Source organism: Bos indicus, chromosome 15, assembly GCF_029378745.1.
Source record: "Bos indicus isolate NIAB-ARS_2022 breed Sahiwal x Tharparkar chromosome 15, NIAB-ARS_B.indTharparkar_mat_pri_1.0, whole genome shotgun sequence".
Taxonomy (NCBI): Eukaryota; Metazoa; Chordata; class Mammalia; order Artiodactyla; family Bovidae; genus Bos; species Bos indicus.
In genome coordinates this window covers 82497509-82520597 of record NC_091774.1, presented here as the reverse complement: position 1 = coordinate 82520597, position 23089 = coordinate 82497509, and the positions used below count along the sequence as shown (strand labels likewise).

Here is a 23089-nt window from a genome sequence, read left to right as displayed (position 1 = left end):
CATTAACATAAGACTGTGTTTACAGTAACAAAAATAAAAAACACAGCTAGAGAGAAATATGAGAACGTGAATCCTAATCTCAGTTTTACCAGTAAGTCAGATGCAGGATAAATTGCTTAACAAGTAAACAATTTTATTTCTCATAGCTTTTTTCTTAAAACAGCTTTTTCACAGATTGTGAAAGCTGAATGGTTACATACAAAGAAGCTGGCGTTCAACGAACAGCAGCATTAAAAAAAAGAATCTGACATTACCTAAAGAAAACCGATCCATACACAAAGTGGTACTCATAGCTTCTGTTTCAGGTTTAAAAAAAAAAAAAGTTACCCAAGATAAACAATTTAAACTTCTCTCAAAAATCCTATGGGGCAAAGGAGCACTGGACTTCTTTTCTTCTTTATCAACTGGTTGGGGAGAAAGTGGACCAACACATGCTCAATGTCTACTTGTTGAACAAATGGCCACTACACTCTTCGTATGCCTTTCACTTAAAATGACCAGAAACAGTCACAGTGAAAACAAGAGGCAAACAACACCCAATGTAATCCTACCCTCCATCCCCAACAGTTCTAAAAGCAAGTGTAGGAGAAGAGCCACGTCTCTCCCACCTGAACGCACGGAGGCGGCACCTGGGGCTCTAGGAGACACAGAGGCGGACTCAGCAGGTCGAGGCGGGGCCTGAGACACGCCGCCTCTAGCAGGGAGCTCACAACGCCAGGCCCATCCGTCTGCATTCCTCACCAACAGTAGGGTCTGAAACGCACACTCCTACCCCAGGGACAAAGCTTACCGTCTCTCAGGTCTGGGCCACATTCCCAGCTCCACGGGAGCATGACGAACCCATGTGGAGCATTTCACATACTTAAGGAAATTACATTTTCAAAAGAAGCCAATTCACACTCATTTGGAAAAGTAAAACTCTCTTAACACTGACATCATAAAATTGTATCAACTACATACAAATATTTGGAAAGGACTTAATTTCTAAACCAGTGTTTGTCATAGTCGGCTTATAAAATCCAGCTAAAGTAGTCTAAACTGGCTGTCAGAAATTATTTTCTATGGAATGAAACAGTGTAACAGGGAGAAGGGGCAGAGGAATGGCAGCTCCTTTAGAGAAACAGTGGGGGCAGCGTCCTCACTGAAGAGACGCAGCGGGAGGCAAGGACTGCAGCCTGTGGAGCCATGAAGACCTCAGGTACACCCCAGTGCCGGGCCCATCAGGTGCCCGGCTCCGTGCAGCACACAGCACCTTACACGTCGCCCCATTCCATCCTTATAATAACGCAGCGTTACTGGAATCATCACTAACCTTACCCAGCCCAATCTGTTCCTATTTAGCTGCACTTGACCACAACTGTCCAGTGGCTGAAAATGAACGCTGTCTGAACTCCTTCGACAACATGTGTCACACAGGTGTTCAGCTTCTCTTCTCCAGCCACCAGTTCCTGTAGGGGGCTACATGCGCGCACAGTTGCTCAGCAGTGTCCAAGTCTTCAGGCCCGCACAGACTGTAGTCTGCCAGGCTCCTCTGTCCATGAGATTTTCCAGCAAGAACACTAGAACGGGTTGCCAATGCCTCCTCCAGGGGATCTTCCTGACCCAGACGTTGAACCCGTGCCTCCTGTGGCTCCTGCACTGGCAGGTGGATTCTGTACCACTGAGCCACTTGGGAAGCCCCACAGGAGGTTACATGTGGATTCAATAGCTAGCCTTTGTGATTCCAATAGTAGCAGAAGTCTTGGGAGATTTTTAGTAGGTAATATAAACTATAAGCAAGCCTCCTCACCATTAAGGCTTTCTCTACATACTCCTCATTTTCAGTCCAGGTAGTTACTACAAGTATCTATCTAACTGAAGCAGAATTAGAAACCACCCCCAAAATTATTATTATTATTTTTTTGCTAAAAACTAGCTGTGTAACCACTGGTTACCTAATGCTGCTCAGCCTCTGGTTTATTGGCTGTAAAACAAAGAGTAGTATAAACAAACTTGGTGATGGATGGATGGATAGGTTAGAAAAAAATATTGTTACCAATCTACACACTTAACAGGGCATTTAGCTACTTGATAAACATTCTAAGAAAGTACCTGTATGATGTTTGGCATGTCGGAGAAGTTGCTTCTGGAGCCTAAAGAGTCGTCCACAGGAGGGATGGGGACATACATATTTCTTCTTCAGCAAATGCTGGTATTTAATGTGGTGCTGAAAAAGTAAAACAAAGTGAAGAGAGAGAAAAATTAGGGCTTCCAGAAAGCTTAGCTCATTCCTTTGCAAAGTCAAAAGTACTGAAAGAAAACCAAGCCCTCTGTACGTGAACAGGGACCACTGCCATGGAGTGCTTCAGCACGTGGCTCTGTTGCTCGCGCGCTCGTGACCCCGGAAGACACACCGCGAGCTCCAGTCCCCATGTGTAGCAGGGAGGTGACGACAACTGCGTCAGCGTTGTGGGAACAGACATCGTGTACTGCACAGTGCTTAGTGCAGCGAATGGCACGTGGCCAAGGAGTCATAGCCATCATTATCAGAACAGAACCAGAATCAGGGGGTAAGGCCTTAGTCGTATGTTATACTTGCTGCTAAAGACCAAACACTTCTTAAGCTTTAGTAATTAATATTTCATGTCTTCTGCCAGACATAAATACAAGCTGTATCCTTACTCATTAAAAAAACTCACTTAAAATAAAAACCTCAAACTAAAAATTTATTCAAAATAGTAATCAAGAAATCTTACGTTTTAGTTTAACCTTATTCTTTAATAATAGACACTAAAAACAAAACCTGTTTAACTGTGTCTTGGTGTGTTATCACACAATCATCTATTATATCAGGCGCATTTGCACCATGAGAAATACTGGAATATCCCAAGATTCCAAGGAACCATTTACATTCAGGTTCTTAACCACTTAAAACAACAACAAAAGCCCAACTCAAGTCATTTGATGTTTAATAAATGACTGTTGTTGACATTACACAGTAATGATGAAGCCTGCACCAGTTCACAAACTAGAAAGTCTCAGTGAGCTCGGGAACTAGTAACGGGAAGCACTCTGCGAGTCCGCCTCCTCTGGAACAGCCCCACTGACCTGCAGGTAGCGCGGGTGAGCAAGGACGGTCCCGCAGCCTTCCATCTCACAGCGGACGTACTGGATGGGGGGCTTCTTTCTAGTAACAACATGGAAGGGAAAAGTCAGCAACAGCAGGGAGGCAGTATGCACACTGGCCTTTCACTCCAACTGCACTATAGGGGATAGCTATTCTATAGTATGAAGAATTAAAATCTCTTTTACTAGCTTATAGCTTGCACAGAATTTATGTTAGAAATAATCAGACTGCCAAATGTTTAGTTTTTTTAAAAAAAGCACAAAATAAACCAGTAACTCTCCCAAAGGCAAAGAAGTGTTAAATTTTTTAGAAACTTTAAGATCCTGCAATGGAAGGTAAAACATAGTAGCTGTGCATCAAGGACACCAATGAAGCTGCTTCTGTGAGATTCTTAGCTAGTCGTTCCCACAGGGTAATCCCAAGGCTTAACACACGAGTGAAGGGCCCACAGCCAGCAAGAAGGCACAGCCCTGCAGGACCGTAAATTACTCACCTCCTTTTGGGTAATCGTGGGCTTTTGTCATCTTTTCGCCTTCTTCCTCTCCTGTAATTAAAGAACAGAGTAACTGTCCACATAGTCCAGACTGAAGCTTATACAGTAAAAGATTAACTGAGGACATACACTCAAGACTGAACAGCTGGTGGCAGAAACAACGGATAACCCACAACACATAAACCCAAAAACAAATCCTGCAAAACCAAAGATTTCACTCTGAAGCAACTTTACCTATAAATAAAACCACACCACAAGTTAACTGAAAAAGTAGAAGAAATTAGTCTATTATCTAAAAGCCCTAAGAATATAAAGGATACTCTCCTTGTGAGAGAGAGAAAAGCCTACACGCTTAAAAGCGGCTCTCTCTGCAACAGGAACTAACTGCCAGGCACGCGCTTTCACCTGATCAAAGCCATTACATCACATGCCTTATTTGCCATACTTGTTTTTACTCTCTTTACTCCCTTCTCTGCGTCCCTGCAGCCACTGACCTACTGTACTCAATGGAACATCGTTAAGTACTGCTGTGAATGAAACTTTTCAAGCTTTTGAGAGAAGTCTTTCCAATCAAACTGTCAGCTGCTTGAGACAGCAATATGTACAGGTCAACATCTTTCCTCCCACTCCTACCCTTTTTTCCAACAGTGACCTGAAAATCTGCTAAGCCTCCATTTTCAGGAGTAACTGCCTACTCACTTCCTAGGAGGCTCCTCGTCTTCCCTGATTTCATTCTCTTCTTCTTTCACCTCTACCTCGACTTCCACTTTTATTTCCTTCTTCTCTTTCTCTTCTTTCACCTTCCCTGATTTTCTCCGTGGCTTTGGGGTTTCCCTGAAAATACAAACATATTTCAACATTGGCATCGAGCAAAGGATCCTTTCAAGAACATCTGTGATAGAAGGATAAAGCCTGGAGTTATCGCTGATTTATTATAAAATTATGCTCCTTGGGATACAAAATGTGGTTTCCAGCCACTATTTGTCATATGGACAGTAACCATACATATATTTAAAGCCAATGAGATGACCCCCACCCCCAAGCTAACAAAGCCTTAGAATCAAATCCCACTATAGATGTAAAGAAAAACAAAAGCAAAAAAAATTCTAAGTATTCAGGAAACTCATGACATCTTAAAACAGGCAGATGTCATAATAATTTGAATACGAGCAAAACAAAGTTCTACAGATGCGAGAGTGTGCTGTAGCAGGGAGTAACAGGATAATGCTAGGTTTGTAAAACAGGTGCAAAATTACTCCTTTAAAAATTAAGTCCATATCCATTAGTTTGGCAACAAGGTGAAATAAAAGCATGCAAAAATGCTTTCCTAACTTATTTTTCACCAACAAACCGAGACATGCCTTTCTAAGTGGGGTTTGTAAGTCTCATCTCTTGGATCATCTTTGAACGGTATTTCTTCTTCACTGATCAACATCTCTTCTTCCTCCTCCTCTTCCTCATCACTGCTAAAAAGAAGCCAACAGAGATTAGAAATCCCAGCTGTTGTAAGTCTATCTGACTGATTTTATTCAGCAATTTACTTAGACGCAGCCACAGATTCACAGCATCATCTAGGATTTTCATTCTAATGATCTAGCTGGACTGCCACCTAGCTCTTTCTCCCACAGAATAATAAGTGGAACTAAAAAGACAAAAATCCCAGACATTTCTCATTTCAAAGGCAAGCCAAAGATGGCTCAGTGACACTAACAGTTAAAAAACAACTATTATTTAACAGTTAGAAAACATCAATTATTTCAAGTAGAAAACCTCTGAGCCATGTGATCTGACTGACCAGCCTTCATCCCCTTTACGTCCCCAAGGGCTTAAATATGAAATATTGCAGCTTCTTACCTAATGCCACCTGGAGACTGATGCTCTTCTGCAGCATCTAAAAAAGGTACAAACAGAACTTGTGGTATGAAGGTATAGATATTTTCTCTCTGCAGCCAAGAGACCCAAACCAAATTACAGTTTAGGGTTATTACACAAATGGAGAATTCTTTGTAAGCTATCAAAAAAGACCCTTTCTATAACACCACACGTGACCCTAAAAGTCAGGCTGTTCTGATAAATGTTCAACATGACATAAAAATCAACAGGCAACTGGTGATTAAACAATCACACTCTCCTGGCACTGTACCATAATCGAGCTGATCTGTGTTTGGCTCTGACTTGCAGATGAGCTGCAGGGAACCAGTCTTGGACCGAGAGCTGCGGGTGTTCTCTGCGTCGCGATGCCGAGAGACGGATGTGCGGCTGCTGCCACGCCAGCCCCGGCTAGGCCGAGCTGTTGCCGAGGGAGCTTCCTGAGCGAGGGCAGATTCTTCCTCCTCTTTCTCTTCCTTGGGATCTAGAGGAAAACATACACCATTCTTTTAGAGTTTACACTTGGCCAATAATCATCTCTGTGTATCTCTGAAGATAACACTCACCCCCCACCACCTGTGGACAGAATTTTACTGATATAATAGAAGCAAGATGAGGGGGAAATGTGATAAAAACTTATCCTTACTGTCATCAGTCTAAAGAAACTGCTTTGTAGGTTGCAAAGCAGCAATTTTTATTTATAGTTTATATATATACTAAAAAATAAAATGCTAAGAGAAATATACCTAAGATCTAACCTTTTGTTCTATATTTTAATCATTAGATCTAAGACAGAAGAGAGTGGTCCCCAAAAGATGACCAGATCTACAGACACATGAGCAAGAAAGAAGCACAGTTCTAGATGGTTTAACAATCAAACAATGTTGCAAGTAAGTGCAAAAGAGCAGTTCCATCAAAAGGAATTCCTTTGCATCTATTCAATTTTACTCAGTATATTAAAAGTGAGCCTATTTTGACCATGGAAGATCCTTTCAATAATCTCAGAAAGGAAAAGTCCTTTGTAAGAACAGCATAGGATTTTAGGTCTTAAGACTGATACATCCAACTTTATAAACATAAAAAGTTTTCAGCATGTCAAATTCCACTATAATCAAAGTCTAACGGCCCAACAGAAAGATAGCAACTCAGTAAAAATGGCTTTCAAACGTGTGAACAAACCAAAACAATGACCACAAAGCTCAACCCACTCATAACAGGAGACACTCCGATGAAGCCAACAGTGCCATGGCAGTGTTCCCTTAGAATACTGGCAACGATCGAAACGTCTGCCAACACACTGTATCAGCAAGGTTGTAGGAAAATAGGAAGTCTTGACAGAGATCAACATGTAGATATCAGTAAAACCTTTCTATAATGGACAATTTGGCAATATCTATCAAAATTTTAAGTACATATACCTTTCCCATCAAGTTCAACTACTAGGAATTTATCCTACAAAACTAAGATCACACTTATAAAACCCACATCCATAAAATGTCTAAATATTATATATGTATATATATAGATAGTATAAATCTACCTATCTACATATCAATCTATATATATCACAATACTTCTGTACAGATTATAAGAAACATAAATACTCGCCACCTTCCAGGGAAGATCTAAAAACACTTCCAGTAATTCCGCCTCACAGTATCTACCCTATGAAGAGAAACTGGCACATGGAGGCTCACTATAGCATGTTGAAAATAAAAAACGGAAACAATGTAACTTTCCGTATTTAGGGGAAAGTGCTTATTAAAAAAGATACAAAAAATTAGCTTCCTTTACTGCAGAGCAAGGTGGTGACTGGGAGTTGTCTCAGTTTTAACTACACTGGTTTGAAAGCTTTATGAGACCATATTAAAGTAATGAAATAGAATTCACTTGAAATGCAGAGATGAATAGCAGTGGGAACTTCAACTTGTTCAAGATCACAAAATTATCTAAGTAGACCTAAAATTAAAAATCCTGTCTTGGGCTAGTAATCAAGGACTTTTACATGTAGGTCACCACTGCTTTTAAGAAAATTTCTTCAAAGGGAGAAACTCAAAACCCTTTATAAAGTACTGCAACATTAAATAATAAAGAGAAAATTAAAAGTATTTCTTTTACTCAACCTAGCTACACTAATGTGGGCTTGAAACCTATTCCATAACCTCCTATACTCAATAAAGCTCTTCTCTACTTCATGATGAAAGGATATGCCCACATCTTCTCAAACTGTGGGTATTATCCACAGGACAAATGATGGTCATCTGATGAGAACTGCTTATCTTTATAAATAAAGCACAGCAGCCTGTTTTATTGAATAACCCACACATCACCTAAAACTCTATAGTTTTTTAAAAAAACATTGTCAAAGTGACAACAGCAGAACTGTCCCTCATCAGAAATGCACACACATACCACCTGCCACAATCAAGTCTGAGGACTCTGCGATACAGTCAAAGGTTGACAACAACCAAGTAAACACGGAAGCAAGAAACAAGCTACACAAGCCATGTAAGGAAACCTCTGTAGGTCATGAGCTGAGCAAAAGCAAGCAGCCTTCAGACAGACCACATAAGACAAAGAACATGGTTTTTCAAAATATGCTCAAACAGCTAAAGGAAATCTTACGAAACTAAAGGATATCAGAAGAATGATGGCTCAACAAACAGAAAAAATGCCAACAAAAAGATAGCAATTATAAAAAGCAATCAAATTCTGGGGCTAAAAAGTATAATATCTGAAATGAAAAATTCATTAGACGATTTCATTAAACAGCAGATTGAGAAAGGAGACACATTAGCAAACTTAGGTCAACTGAGAGCATCCACTCTGAAGAACAGAAAGAAACAGAGACTAAGAGATCAGTGGGGGACCATTAAAACAAACCAATATACACAGTCCCAGAAGGAGAGTACAGAATGGAGCAGAAGGAATCTCTTCAGTTCAGTCGCTCAATTGTGTCCTACTACTTGCGAGCCCATGGAGCACAACACGCCAGGCCTCCCCGTCCATCACCAACGCCCAGGGTTTACCCAAACCCATGTCCATCAAGTCAGTGACGCCATCCAACCATGTCATCCTCTGCCATCCCCTTCTCCTTCTGCCTTCAATCTTTCCCAGCATCAGAGTCTTTTCAAATGAGTCAGCTCTTCGCATCAGGTGGCCAAAGTATTTAGAGTTTCAGCTTCAACATTAGTCCTTCCAATGAACACCCAGGACTGATCTCCTTTAGGATGGACTGGTTGGATCTCCTTGCAGTCCAAGGGCCTCTCAAGAGTCTTCTCCAACACCACAGTTCAGAAGCATCAATTCTTCAGCATTCAGCTTTCTTTATGGTCCAACTATCACATCCTACAGGACTACTGGGAAAACCATAGCTTTTACTGGAAAAACCATAGCTTTGACTAGATGAACCTTTGCTGGAAAAATAATGTTTCTACTTTTTAATATGCTGTCTAGGTTGGTCATAACTTTTCTTCCAAGAAGTAAACATCAAAATTTTAATTTCATGGCTGCAATCACCATCTACAGTGATTTTGGAACCCAAGAAAATAAAGTTGTCACTGTTTCCATTGCTTCCCCATCTATTAACCATGAAGTGATGGGACCTGATGTCATGGTCTTCGATTTTTAAACACTGAGTTTTAAGCCAGCCTTTTCACTCTCCTCTTTCACCAAGAGGCTCTTTAGTTCCTCTTCCCTTTCTACTTTAAGGGCAGTGTCATCTGCGTATCTGAGGTTACTGATATTTCCTGATTATCTTGATTTCCTACAATCTTGACTCCATCTTGTGCTTCCTCCAGCCCTGCATTTCACATGATGCACTCTACATAGAAGTTAAATAAGCAGGGTGACAATATACAGCCTTGAAGTACTCCTTTCCCAATTTGGAACCAGTCTGTTGTTCCACGTCTAGTTCTAACTGTTGCTTCTTGACCTGCATACAGATTTCTCAGGAGGCAGGTAAGGTGGGTTGGGATTCCCATCTCTTTAAGAATTTTCCACAGTTTGTTGTGATCCACATAGTCAGAGGCTTTGGCGTAGTCAATAAAGCAGATTTTTTTCTGGAAGTCTCTTGCTTTTTCTATGATCCAGCAGATGCTGGCAATCTGATCTGTTTCCTCTGTCTTTTCTAAATCCAGCTTGAGCATTTGGAAGTTCTTGGTTCACATACTGCTGAAGCCTCGATGGGAGAATTTTGAGCATTATTTTACTAGCGTGTGAGATGAGTGCAAATGGGCAGTGGTTTGAACATTCTCTGGCACTGCATTGGAATGAAAACTGACCTTTTCCAGTCCTGTGGGCACTGCTGAGTTTTTCCAAATTTTCTGGCATATTGAGTGCAACACTTTAACAGCATCATCTTTTAGGATTTTAAATAACTTAGCTGGGATACCATCACCTCCACTAGCTTTGATGCCCACTTGACTTTGCATTCCAGGATGTCTGGCTCTAGGTGTGTGATCACACTAGGTGTGGTTGTCTGGGTCATTAAGATCTTTTTTTGGTATGGTTTTTCTGTGTATTCTTGCCACCTCTTCTTAATATCTTCTGCTTCTGTTAGGTCCATACTGTTTCTGTCCTTTATTGTGCCCAGATTTGCATGAAATGTTCCCTTGGTAACTCCAATTTTATTGAAGAGATCTCTGCTGCTGCTAAGTTGCTTTAGTCGTGTCCGACTCTGTGCAACCCCATAGATAGCAGCCCACCAGGCTCCCCCATCCCTGGGATTCTCCAGGCAAGAGCACTGGAGTGGGGTGCCATCGCCTTCTCCAGAAGAGATCTCTAGTCTTTCCCATTCTGTTGTTTTCCTCAATTCTTTGCATTGGTCACTGAGGAAGGCTTTCTTATCTCTCCTTGCTATTCTCCGGAACTCTGCATTCAGATGGGTACATCTTTCCTTCTCTCCTATGCCTTTTGTTTCTCTTTTTTTTCTCAGCTATCTGTAAGGTCTCCTCAGACAACCATTTTGCCTTTTTTGGATTTCTTTTCCTTGGGGATGGTCTTAATCACCGCCTCTTGTAACTTCACAAACCTCCATGCATAGTTGTTCCTCAGGCACTCTATCAGATCTAATCCCTTGAATCTATTTCTCACTTCCACTGTATAATCATGAGGGATTTGATTGAGATCATACCTGAATGGTCTTGTGGTTTTCCCCAATTTCTGCAATTTAAGTCTGAATTTGGCAATAAGGAGTTCATGATCTGAGCCATAGTCAACTCCCAGTCTTGTTTTTGCTGACTATATGGAGGTTCTCCATCTTTAGCTGCAAAGAATATAATCAATCTGATTTCGGTGTTGACCATCTGGTGATGTCCATGTGTAGTCTTCTCTTGTGTTATTGGAAGAGGGTGTTTGCTATGACCAGGGCATTTTCTTGGCAAAACTGTTAGCCTTTGCCCTGCTTCATTTTATAGTCTAAGGCCAAACTTGCCTGTTACTCCAGGGATCTCTTGACTTCCTACTTTTGCATTCCAGTCCCCTATGATGAAAAGGACATCTTTTTTGGTTGTTAGTTCTAGAAGGTCTTGTAGGTCATCACAGAACCATTCAACCTCAGCTTCTTCTGCGTTACTGGTCAGGGCATAGACTTGGATTACTGTGATACTGAATCATTTGCCTTGGAAACAAACAGAGATCATTCTGTGGTTTCTGAGATTGCACCTAAGTACTGCATTTCGGACTCTTTCGTTGTCTATGATGGCTACTCTATTTCTTCAAAGGTATTCTTGCTCACAGTAGTAGATATAATGGTCATCTGAGTTAAACTCACCCATTCCAGTCCACTTTAGTTTACTGATTCCTAGAATGTCGATGTTTACTCTTGCCATTTCCTGTTGACCACTTCCAATCTATCTTGATTCATGGACTTCACATTCCAGGCTCCTATGCAATATCATTCTTCACAGCATCAGACTTGACTTCCATCACCAGTCAAATCTGCAGCTGGGTTTTGTTTTCCCTTTGGCTCCGTCTCTTCATTCTTTCTGGAGTTATTTCTCCACTCTTCTCCAGTAGTATATTTGGCACCTACCAACCAGGGGAGTTCATTTTTCAGTGTCATATTTTTTCCCTTTTCATACTGTTCATGGGGTTCTCAAGGTAGGAATGCTGAAGTGATCTGCCATTCCCTTCACCAGTGGACCATGTTTTGTCAGAACTCTCTACCATGACCCGTGCATCTTAGGTGGCCCCACATGGCATGGCTCATAGTTTCATTGACTTAGACTGATCCATGTGATCAGTTTGGTTAGTTTTCAGTAACTGTAGCAGAAACAACACTCAGAGAAATAAAGGACAAAACACCCCCACCAAGTCTAAGACATAAACCCATGCAAACAAGAAGCTCCACGATCCTATCCAAACAATCTTACATTCACAGGTTCTCAACATCTTTTGAGAGCAAACAATCCAATCAACAGAAAATGGCTCTACAAGTATCAAACAAAACAGACTTCAAGTCAAAAACTGCTGTAAGGACACAAAGTTAGACACTGTATATTAAAAGTCAATCAAAACAATGTAAATTATAAATCTATACATATGTAATACATGAAGTAAAAACAACAGATTTGAAGGGGAAAACAGGTGTTACTAAAATAAGTTAGAAACTTCAATATCTTACTTTCAGTAATGGATAAAATGACTACTCAGAAATTCAACTAGGAAATAGAGGACCTGCACAACAGTATTTAAAATAATTAAAACAGGGAAAAAAAAAAAAAAAACTAACAGATACAAAAACAACAGAATATACAATTTTCTCAAGTACACACAGAAGATTATCCAGAAAAGACCATATATTAGGCCACTTACGATATTTAAAAAGATTGAGTGAATTCCCTGGTGTTCTGGGTTTGCACCTACAGAGGCAACAGCACTCACCCAACAAAGGCCACAACGTATCACAAAACATGGACTGCAGCAAAAGCAGCAGAGTGGCATTAGCGGCTACATTAAAACACAAACAAACAAACAACACATGTCTAATCAATACCTAACTTTATACCAGGTCAGGAAGCAACAGTTAGAACTGGACATGGAACAACAGACTGGTTCCAAATAGGAAAAGGAGCACGTCAAGGCTGTATATTGTCAACCTGCTTACTTAACTTATATGCAGAGTACATCATGAGAAATGCTGGGCTGGAGGAAACACAAGCTGGAATCAAGATTGCTGGGAGAAATATCAATCACCTCAGATATGCAAATGTCACCACCCTTATGGCAGAAAGTGAAGAAGAACTAAAGAGCCTCTTGATCAAAGTGGAAGAGGAGAGTGAAAAAGTTGGCTTAAAGCTCAACATTCAGAAAACAAAGATCATGGCATCCGGTCCCATCACGTCATGGGAAATAGATGGGGAAACAGTGGAAACAGTGTCAGACTTTATTTTTCTGGGCTCCAAAATCACTGCAGATGGTGACTGCAGCCATGAAATTAAAAGACACTTACTCCTTGGAAGGAAAGTTATGACCAACCTAGATAGCATATTCAAAAGCAGATACATTACTTTGCCAACAAAGGTCCGTCTAGTCAAGGCTATGGTTTTTCCTGTGGTCATGTATGGATGTGAGAGTTGGACTGTGAAGAAGGCTGAGCACTGAAGAATTGATGCCTTTGAACTGTGGTGTTGGAGAAGACTCTTGAGAGTCCCTTGGACTGCAAGGAGATCCAACCAGTCCATTCTGAAGGAGATGAGCCCTGGGATTTCTTTGGAAGGAATGATGCTAAAGCTGAAACTCCAGTACTTTGGCCACCTCATGGGAAGAGCTGACTCATTGGAAAAGACTCTGATGCTGGGAGGGATTGGGGGCAAGAGGAGAAGGGGACAAGAGAGGATGAGATGGCTGGATGGCATCACTGACTCGATGGACGTGAGTCTGGGTGAGCTCCAGGAGTTGGTGATGGACTGGGAGGCCTGGCGTGCTGCTATTCATGGGGTTGCAAAGAGTCGGACACGACTGAGCGACTGATCTGATCTGATCTGATCTTGACAGTTTGTTGATTTTGTCAAATGCCTTTAAACTACATCAACTGGGATTGATTTTTGTGTGTTGAACCACGCACCTGATCCTGGGATCACTTGGTCATAGTTTTAATGTGCTGCACTGTCTCGATATGCCAAAATAGATTGGGAAACAGTGGCTGACTTTATTTTTGGGGGCTCCAGAATCACAGCAGATGGTGATTGCAGCCATGAAATTAAAAGACGCTTACTCCTTGGAAGCAGTTATGACCAACCTAGACAGCATATTAAAAAGCAGAGACATAACTTTGCCAACAACAGTCTGTTTAGTCAAGGCTATGGTTTTTCCAGTGGTCATGTATGGATGTGAGAGTTGGACTATAAAGAAAGCTGAGCCCGAGAATTGATGCTTTTGAACTGTGGTGTTGGAGAAGACTCTTGAGAGTCTCTTTGGACTGCAAGGAGACCCAACCAGTCTATCCTAAAGGAGATCAGTCCTGAGTGTTCATTGGAAGGCCTGATGCTGAAGCTGAAACTCCAATACTTTGGCCACCTGATTCGAAGAGCTGACTCATTTGAAAAGACCCTGATGCTGGGAACGATTGAAGCCGGGAGGAGAAGGGGCCGACAGATGGCTGGATGGCATCACCAACTCGATGGACATGGGTTTGTGTAAACTCTAGGAATTGGTGATGGACAGGGAGGCCTGGTATGCTGCAGTCCATGGGGTAGCAAAGAATGGGACATGACTGAGCAACTGAACTGAACTTTACACCTTAAAGAAAAAAGGGGCGGGGAACGCAAACAAAACCCAAAACTAGCAAAACAAAGGAATAAAAAGTAGAGATAAATAAGAAAACAGTAGGACAACAGAGAAAAAGATGAAAGCAAGTTAGTTCTTTGAAAAAATCAACAAAATCAACAAGCCTCTAGTTAGACTGAGGGGAAAAAAAGGAGGCTCGAACTACCAAAAATCTGAACACACTTAATAACAAGTGAAGACACTGAGTTGGTAATCAGAAACCTCCCAGTGATAAAGAAAAAAGCCTAGAAGGAACCTCCCAACTCCCCAACTCATTCCAGAAGGACAGCATAACTGATATCAAAGCCAGACAAAGATACAAGAAAACTACAGATCAATATTCCTGCAAATCAAATTCAGCAGCATATCGAGACAGTGCAGCACATTAAAACTATGACCAGGTGATCCTAGGATCAGGAGGGTGGTTCAACACACAAAAATCAATCCCAATTGATGTAGTTTAAAAGCATTTGACAAAATCAACAAACTTTCAATATAAGAACACACAATAGAAACTTCCTCTGCCTGGTAAAGGACATTTATCAAAACCCCAGAGCTAAGATACTTACTGGCAAAAGCTCCTTTCCTAAAATCAGAAACAAAGTATCGATGCCCTTTTCCTCCTCATGGATTTAACGCTTTACTAGAAGTTCTAGCCAGAGCCTTAGGCCAGAGAAGAAAGGCACACAAACAGGAGAGAGTAAAGCTAAATCTATCTGCAAATAAAATGACCTTATTTCTAAAGAATCTGCAAAGAAGAACTACTAAAGGTAACAAAAATTTAGCAGAGTTTCAGAATATAAGATCAACAGGCAAAAATTAATTTTTTAAACTATACCAGCAATGAGCAATCCAAAAAGGAGAATTAAGAAAATGATTCCACTTACAATTCAATCAAAAAGAAAAACATACTTAAATACTGCTAAAATGGCAATACTCCCCCCAAAGATCTACAGATTAAATAGAATCCCTATCAAAAATTTCAGCTTCCTTTTTTGTAGAAATTGACAATGTGATCCTAAAATTCATATGAAAATGCAAGCAGCCTAGTTTAGTCAAAACAATCTTAAAAGTGAATTTGGAGTACTCTGTCCAATCTCAAAACTTACTACAAAGCTATAGTACAATGTGGGCCTGGAACAGGGTGGAGAGTCACAGCCAGGGAGCCACGCGAACGTCCAGATGTGCGCCCGTGCTCTCTGTGCGCGCCGTCGTGTCTCTCTGTGACCACGTGGACTGTCGCCCACCAGGCTCCTCTGTCCACGGGATTGTCCCAGCAAGAACACCCGACTGGGATGCTTTACTTCCTCCAGGGGATCTTCCCAAACAGGGATGGAACTCGCATCTAATGTGGCTCCCACATTGCGGGGGATACTTTACCATCCAACCACTGGGAAAGCCCCCAAAACCCAAACACTTAACGGTCAAATAATTTGACAAGGTTGCCGAGACCGTTTGTGGGGAAAGAATAGCTTCTTCAACAAATGGAGATACATACAATGAATGAAGCCGGACCCTTACTTTATACCATACACAAAGATTAACTCAAAATGGATCAGAGACCTAAATGTGAAGAGCTAGCACTAAATAAATTAGAAGTGAAGTCTGTAGAATGGAAGAAAATATTTGCAAGTCACATATCTTACAGGAGTCTAATATCCAGAATATTAAAAAACTCAATTTAACAGCAAAAGACAAACCATCCAGTTAAAAAATGGGCAAAGGGAAGGGCTTGAACAGATATTTATCCAAAGACAGACAAATGCTCAAAAATCACACAAAAAGACGCTCACTATAAGTCATCAGTGACATGTAAATCACAACCACAATGAGACGACTACTTCATACACACCACAATGCCTACAACCACAGCAATTTTAAAAATGGAAATAACAAGTATCAGAATGTAGGGAAACTGGAACTCTTTGTACACTGCTAGTGGGAATGTAAAATGATGCAGCCACTGTGGAAAATATTTCGCAGTTCCTCAAAAAAACAAAAACAAAATTACCATTGGTTGTTGTTCAGCTGCTAAGTCATGCCCGACTTTTTGCGACCCCCAAAACTGCAGCACGCCAGGCTTTCCCGTCCTTCATTATCTCCCTAAGATTGCTCAAATTCATGATCATTGATTGAGTCGATGATGCCATCCAACCATCTCGTCCTCTGTCGCTCCCTTCTCCTCTTGCCCTCAGTCTTTCCCAGCACCAGGGTCTTTTCTAATGAGTCAGCTCTTTGCATCAGGTGGCCAAAGTACCTGTCAACTCCACTCCTACATATATGCCCTCAAAGCTGAAAACAGGTATTCAAATACCTGTGCATGGATGTCTGTAAAGTACAATCCACAAATGTGCAAACAACCAAGACAGCTGTCCAACACCGAATGGACAAACAAAACGCAGTATTTCTCATGAGGAGGAATCAAGCACCTTTGGGACTGACAGATACACACCATTATGTTTAAAATAGATAACGAACAAGGACCTACTGTACAGTACAGGGAACTCTGGTCAGTATTCTGTAACAACCTAAATGCGAATGAGAAGGATACATGTATAACTGAATCCCTTTGCTGTACACCTGAAATGAACATAGTATTGTTAAACAGTACTCCTATATAACAAATAAAACTAAGTTAGTGTTCGTCAGAGGCTGGAAAGGGGCTGGGTGGGAAATGACTCCCTTTAATGGGTACAGGGCCTCTGCAGATCGAGGTGTTGGGAGCACAGCACTGTCAATGGACTAAATGGCACTGAATTCTATGTTTCATGATGGTTCACTCTGTCCCATGAGTACGGTACCACCAGCCACTGTGAGTGCCGTGAATACCACACGGTGGGATGAGGAAGAGCAGACAAACCGAGAGCGGGGGATGCTGTGAACTGAGACAAAAAGACACTGGTGCTGCTGGCAGGCATGCGTCTCCCAATTCTTCTAGGTACCAAGATGAAACATAAAGTGAATTTTCTCAATCTGAGAGTAGCTGACAATCCTTTTAAAACAATCTAACATCAAATCCAAAAGGCGACAGCCATTTCATCACGATAAAACACTTCAAGTTCTAAGTTTTACCCTAATATGATCTGGTCCTCCTTCAGACTGGCTCCTCACTTTTCTAATTGAGGCTGAGAGAAATTAAACAACTTATCCAAGATTACAGAGTTAACAGGGAATGGCTGGTTAACAGGCTGGAACAAATTAGAGTGTAAGTCTTATCTCTAATTAAATATTTACATTTTTGGAGGAAAACTAACAAACCTTAAATACTTGTTAAGTGCCTAATATTTTCTCCTTTTTTCTAAACTTAGTCCTCATAATCTTGCCAAATAATATTTTAATAGTTGAGGAAAACAAGTAACTGACTTTCGCAAGCTCACATATTAAATGGTGGAGCTAAGATTGGAACCCAGGTATATCTAAGTCCAAAGTCCACATTCATTCCACTACACCACACCTATCATATAAAAAAGAAATGGGAAAGTGCCAGTCCAAGAGCTTAATTCAGATTTGAGAGCTGGTTCATTTCCACCAAGTCTCAGGTTCAAGTGCCAAAAAAGCGGCTCATTTATGTAAGATACTAAAAGACCACAAGAAGAAGTATTTCAACAAAGTGAATTCTTAATCTAAAACTGCAGCGAACATTCACACCATCATTATTCACAGTAGCTATTTAAAAAGCAGATCAAGTGATGAACAATCTGTTTAGATCAAATGGAGTATTTTCACACAAAGGAATGAAAATATTTATACATGCTACAACATGGAGTAACCTAAAAAATTTTGTGCTAAGTGAAAGAAGTCAGACTCAAAACAGAAAACCTCACATATTTTAAGTACAAGTCTGTATACAACATGTCAGAAAAGATGTATCTACACAGACAGAATTACACACTTAAAAACATGTGTATTTTAAACTATCGATATGTAAACTGTGCCTCAATAAAACTGTGTTAATAAAATAGGTATTGCAGCACAGAGTCATAAAGGCCAGTAACTCAAACTACCCAAACGCCCGTCAGTAGTAAAAATAGATAAACTGTGATATATTCCCACAATGGAACAGTACATAGCAATGAAAATAAACAGTCCATAACAAATCCAACACAGAAGAACGTCACATAATGGGGAGCAAGAGAGGCCCTACACAGGAGTATGAAACGAATTACTCCACTTACATAAAACTCAGAAACTGGCAAAACTACTTTGTGCTGTTCAAAGTAACAACAGTGGTTACACTCAGGGATGGCTGACTGTGTTGTGTTGAGCTGGGTAATGTTTACGTGACTGGACTTGCTTTGTGGATACACGATGCTGTACACGTCCCTAAGTGTGCTTTTATACATGTATGGTGTATCTTAATAATTTCTTAAAAAAAAAAAACCAATCACCTGTAATCTACCCTCCCTCTCCAGGGGTTGGGGGAGAACCTGAGAAATACCAAATGTCCTTCAATCAAGTAACAGTTAAATAAACACGGAACACCTACGTGTGGCAGTCATAGCTGGAAGCCCATGAAGTCACCCATCTCTTTCTCTTTCTCTTAGAGAATCAATCCCACTGCTAAAAACATGTTGGGATTTGAGTGGAAACTAAGGTTTTCACAGTGCAGTTTGCAAACTGCTATGGGTCCCCAATACTCTTTCAAGAAGTTTTCAAAGTCAAAACTGGTCACCAAAAAACCTGTTGGGATTTTGATTATACTGCACTTACAGATCAATATGGGGAGAAATAAAACCTTAAAAATGAGTCTTCAAACTCATGAACAAGGCACACTGCTCTTTTCACTTCCGTCGCTCAGCCGTGTCTGACTCTTTGCGACCCCATGAATCACAGCACGCCAGGCCTCCCTGTCCATCACCAACTCCTGGAGTTCACCCAGACTCATGTGCATCGAGTCGGTGATGCCACCCGGCCATCTCATCCTCTGTTGTCCCCTTCTCCTCCTGCCTCCAGTCCCTCCCAGCAACTTAGGTTTTATTAATAACTTCCCTCAGCAGTGTTTCGTACTTTTCAGTGTATACTTGACATCTTGTGTCACATTTCTCCCTAGATAATTCATACTTGTGGCACTATCGTAAGCAATGTTTTTACACACAAATACAACTGATTTTGCACGCTGATCTGGTTTCCGTGGGATGACTTCAAGAGGCCCTGCAGCTTCTGGACCGCTGTCCTGAGACCACACGACATGAGGATGTCTGACTGGAAGACCACGAGGAGAATGGCCCAAATGAAAAAGAACAAACTACTGTCTTTTAAACCACCAAGCTTTTGGATGGTTTGTTATACAATATATAACTGACACAGAAGTTTATAGAGAGAGTCACAGTAAAGAAAATGGGGTTTAGAAATTCTCAGAGTTAAAGTTACAAACAGAATCAGTCAATAAGAAGGTAGGATACTGGGAGTCTAGGATTAAACAAGCCAGTCACATTTAAGGAGATATGTAAGCAAAAGACAGACCCTCAGGAATTCTCAGTAGGGAATTAACTGTACTAAAGCAAAAGGGACTACTTGCCTGGGTGTATTAACAGTGAGATCAACCTGGCTAGTTTTAATTCCGAGGAGCTTGATCCTTCTTGGGACTGAAAAGATCAGGGGTCATTAACTCAGAGCTAATTTCTTTGTGTCACAGGATCTTGCCCACCCACAATCTCGGTGTAAGGATAAGATTACGTCCACAGGTCCAGACGAGTATCTCTTAGGGGTTTCCCATTCTTATCTACTGAGTGGAGGTCTGCCCACTCAGGACCCTGGGCCTCTTCTGCCAGTTGCAACTCTCAACTGGTAGTGGAGGAAAAAGGATCTCAATATAACTATTATATATAACTATTATATCTACTACTGTGGGCAGGAATCCCTTAGAAGAAATGGATTAGCCATCATGGTCAACAAAAGAGTCCGAAATGCAGTACTTGGATGCAATCTCAAAAATGACAGAATGATCTCTGTTTGTTTCCAAGGCAAACCATTCAGTATCACAGTAATCCAAGTCTATGCCCCAATCAGTAATGCTGAAGAAGCTGATGTTGAACGGTTCTATGAAGACCTACAAGACCTTTTAGAACTAACACCCAAAACAGATGTCTTTTTCATTATAGGGGACTGGAATGCAAAAGTAGGAAGTCAAGAAACACCTGGAGTAATAGGCAAATTTGGCCTTGGAATAGGGAATGAAGCAGGGCAAAGACTAATAGAGTTTTGCCAAGAAAATGCACTGGTCATAACAAACACCCTCTTCCAACAACACAAGAGAAGACTCTACACATGGACATCACCAGATGGTCAACACCGAAATCAGATTGATTATATTCTTTGCAGCCAAAGATGGAGAAGCTCTATACAGTCAGCAAAAACAAGACCAGGAGCTGACTGTGGCTCAGACAATGAACTCCTTATTGCCAAATTCAGACTTAAATTGAAGAAAGTAGGGAAAACCACTAGACCATTCAGGTATGAACAAAATCAAATCCCTTATGATTATACAGTGGAAGTGAGAAATAGATTTAAGGGCCTAGATCTGATAGATAGAGTGCCTGATGAACTATGGAATGAGGTTCACGACATTGTACAGGAGACAGGGATCAAGACCATCTCCATGGAAAAGAAATGCAAAAAAGCAAAATGGCTGTCTGGGGAGGCCTTACAAATAGCTGTGAAAAGAAGAGAAGCGAAAAGCAAAGGAGAAAAGGAAAGATATAAAAATCTCAATGCAGAGTTCCAAAGAATAGCAAGAAGAGATAAGAAAGCCTTCTTCAGCGATCAATGCAAAGAAATAGAGGAAAACAACAGAACTGGAAAGACTAGAGATCTCTTCAAGAAAATCAGAGATATCAAAGGAACATTTCATGCAAAGATGGGCTCGATAAAGGACAGAAATGGTATGGACCTAACAGAAGCAGAAGATATTAAGAAGAGATGGCAAGAATACACAGAAGAACTGTACAAAAAAGATCTTCACGACCCAGATAATCACGATGATGTGATCACTGACCTAGAGCCAGACATCCCGGAATGTGAAGTCAAGTGGGCCTTAGAAAGCATCACTACAAACAAATCTAGTGGAGGTGATGGAATACCAGTTGAGCTATTTCAAATCCTGAAAGATGATGCTGTGAAAGTGCTGCACTCAATATGCCAGCAAATTTGGAAAACTCAGCAGTGGCCACAGGACTAGAAAAGGTCAGTTTTCATTCCAATCCCAAAGAAAGGCCATGCCAAAGAATGCTCAAACTACCGCACAATTGCACTCATCTCACATGCTAGTAAAGTAATGCTCAAAATTCTCCAAGACAGGCTTCAGCAGTATGTGAACCGTGAACTTCCTAATGTTCAAGCTGGTTTTAGAAAAGGCAGAGGAACCAGAGATCAAATTGCCAACATCTGCTGGATCATCAAAAAAGCAAGAGAGTTCCAGAAAAACATCTATTTCTGCTTTATTGACTATGCCAAAGCCTTTGACTGTGTGGATCACAATAAACTGTGGAAAATTCTGAAAGAGATGGGAATACCAGACCACCTGATCTGCCTCTTGAGAAATCTGTATGCAGGTCAGGAAGCAACAGTTAGAACTGGACATGGAACAACAGACTGGTTCCAAATAGGAAAAGGAGTACGTTAAGGCTGTATATTGTCACCCTGCTTCTTTAATTTATATGCAGAGTATATCATGAGAAACGCTGGACTGGAAGAAACACAAGCTGGAATCAAGATTGCCGGGAGAAATATCAATAACCTCAGATATGCAGATGACACCACCCTTATAACAGGAAGTGAAGAGGAACTAAAAAGCCTCTTGATGAAAGTGAAAGAGGAGAATGAAAAGGTTGGCTTAAAGCTCAACATTCAGAAAACGAAGATCATGGCATCTGGTTCCATCACTTCATGGGAAATAGATGGGCAAACAGTGGAAACAGTGTCAGACTTTATTTTTCTGGGCTCCAAAATCACTGCAGATGGTGACTACAGCCATGAAATTAAAAGACACTTACTCCTTGGAAGGAAAGTTATGACCAACCTAGATAGCAATTTCAAAAGTAGCGACATTACTTTGCCAACAAAGGTTCATCTAGTCAAGGCTATGGTTTTTCCTGTGGTCATGTATGGATGTGAGAGTTGGACTGTGAAGAAGGCTGAGTGCCGAAGAATTGATGCTTTTGAACTGTGGTGTTGGAGAAGACTCTTGAGAGTCCCTTGGACTGCAAGGAGATCCAACCAGTCCATTCTGAAGGAGATGAGCCATGGGATTTCTTTGGAAGGAATGATGCTAAAGCTGAAACTCCAGTACTTTGGCCACCTCATGGGAAGAGTTGACTCATTGGAAAAGACTCTGATGCTGGGAGGGATTGGAGGCAAGAGGAGAAGGGGACGACAGAGGATGAGATGGCTGGATGGCATCACTGACTCGATGGACGTGAGTCTGGGTGAACTCTGGGAGTTGGTGATGGATAGGGAGGCCTGGTGTGCTGCGATTCATGGGGTTGCAAAGAGTCGGACACGACTGAGTGAATGATCTGATCTTATTATATATAACAAGATAAACTTATAACTGTGTTAAGATGGTTCTGATATGTTGAATCATAATAGGCAAATTATTATACACCTATCTTCTGTATATGTAAGGGACAGAAAGACTCATTGACCTGATTGAGAAAACATCCTATAACCGAAAGGAACTGATAATCAAGGCTTTCTAAGCCCATGTCACAATCCACACTAATCATGAGGTATGTCTGCACGTCTAGGAAACTAGAACAGAAAGGAAGAACCATCGGAGGCCTGGGTATTTGAAGTAGAAAAAAGTCTGAAGGCTACGGGGCATTCCTAACAAGGAACAAGTTGTTGAGCACATC

The 23089-nt window shown here is 41.1% G+C and overlaps 1 protein-coding gene across 2 annotated transcripts in view; it reads right to left on the bottom strand.

The window, feature by feature from the left end:
• ZFP91 (ZFP91 zinc finger protein, atypical E3 ubiquitin ligase) overlaps positions 1–23089 on the bottom strand; it is a 39413-nt gene that overhangs the window by 4304 nt on the left and 12020 nt on the right. The window contains exons 3-9 of one of the 2 annotated variants that reach the window (XM_070804315.1): positions 5743–5952; positions 5454–5490; positions 4961–5065; positions 4299–4433; positions 3600–3650; positions 3088–3166; positions 2092–2206 (exon numbers count right to left, since the gene is read on the bottom strand). In XM_070804315.1, the coding sequence (XP_070660416.1) occupies positions 2092–2206; positions 3088–3166; positions 3600–3650; positions 4299–4433; positions 4961–5065; positions 5454–5490; positions 5743–5952 (732 nt within the window). The remainder of the gene's footprint in view (positions 1–2091; positions 2207–3087; positions 3167–3599; positions 3651–4298; positions 4434–4960; positions 5066–5453; positions 5491–5742; positions 5953–23089) is intronic. The other variant, XM_070804316.1, reaches the window with a different exon arrangement.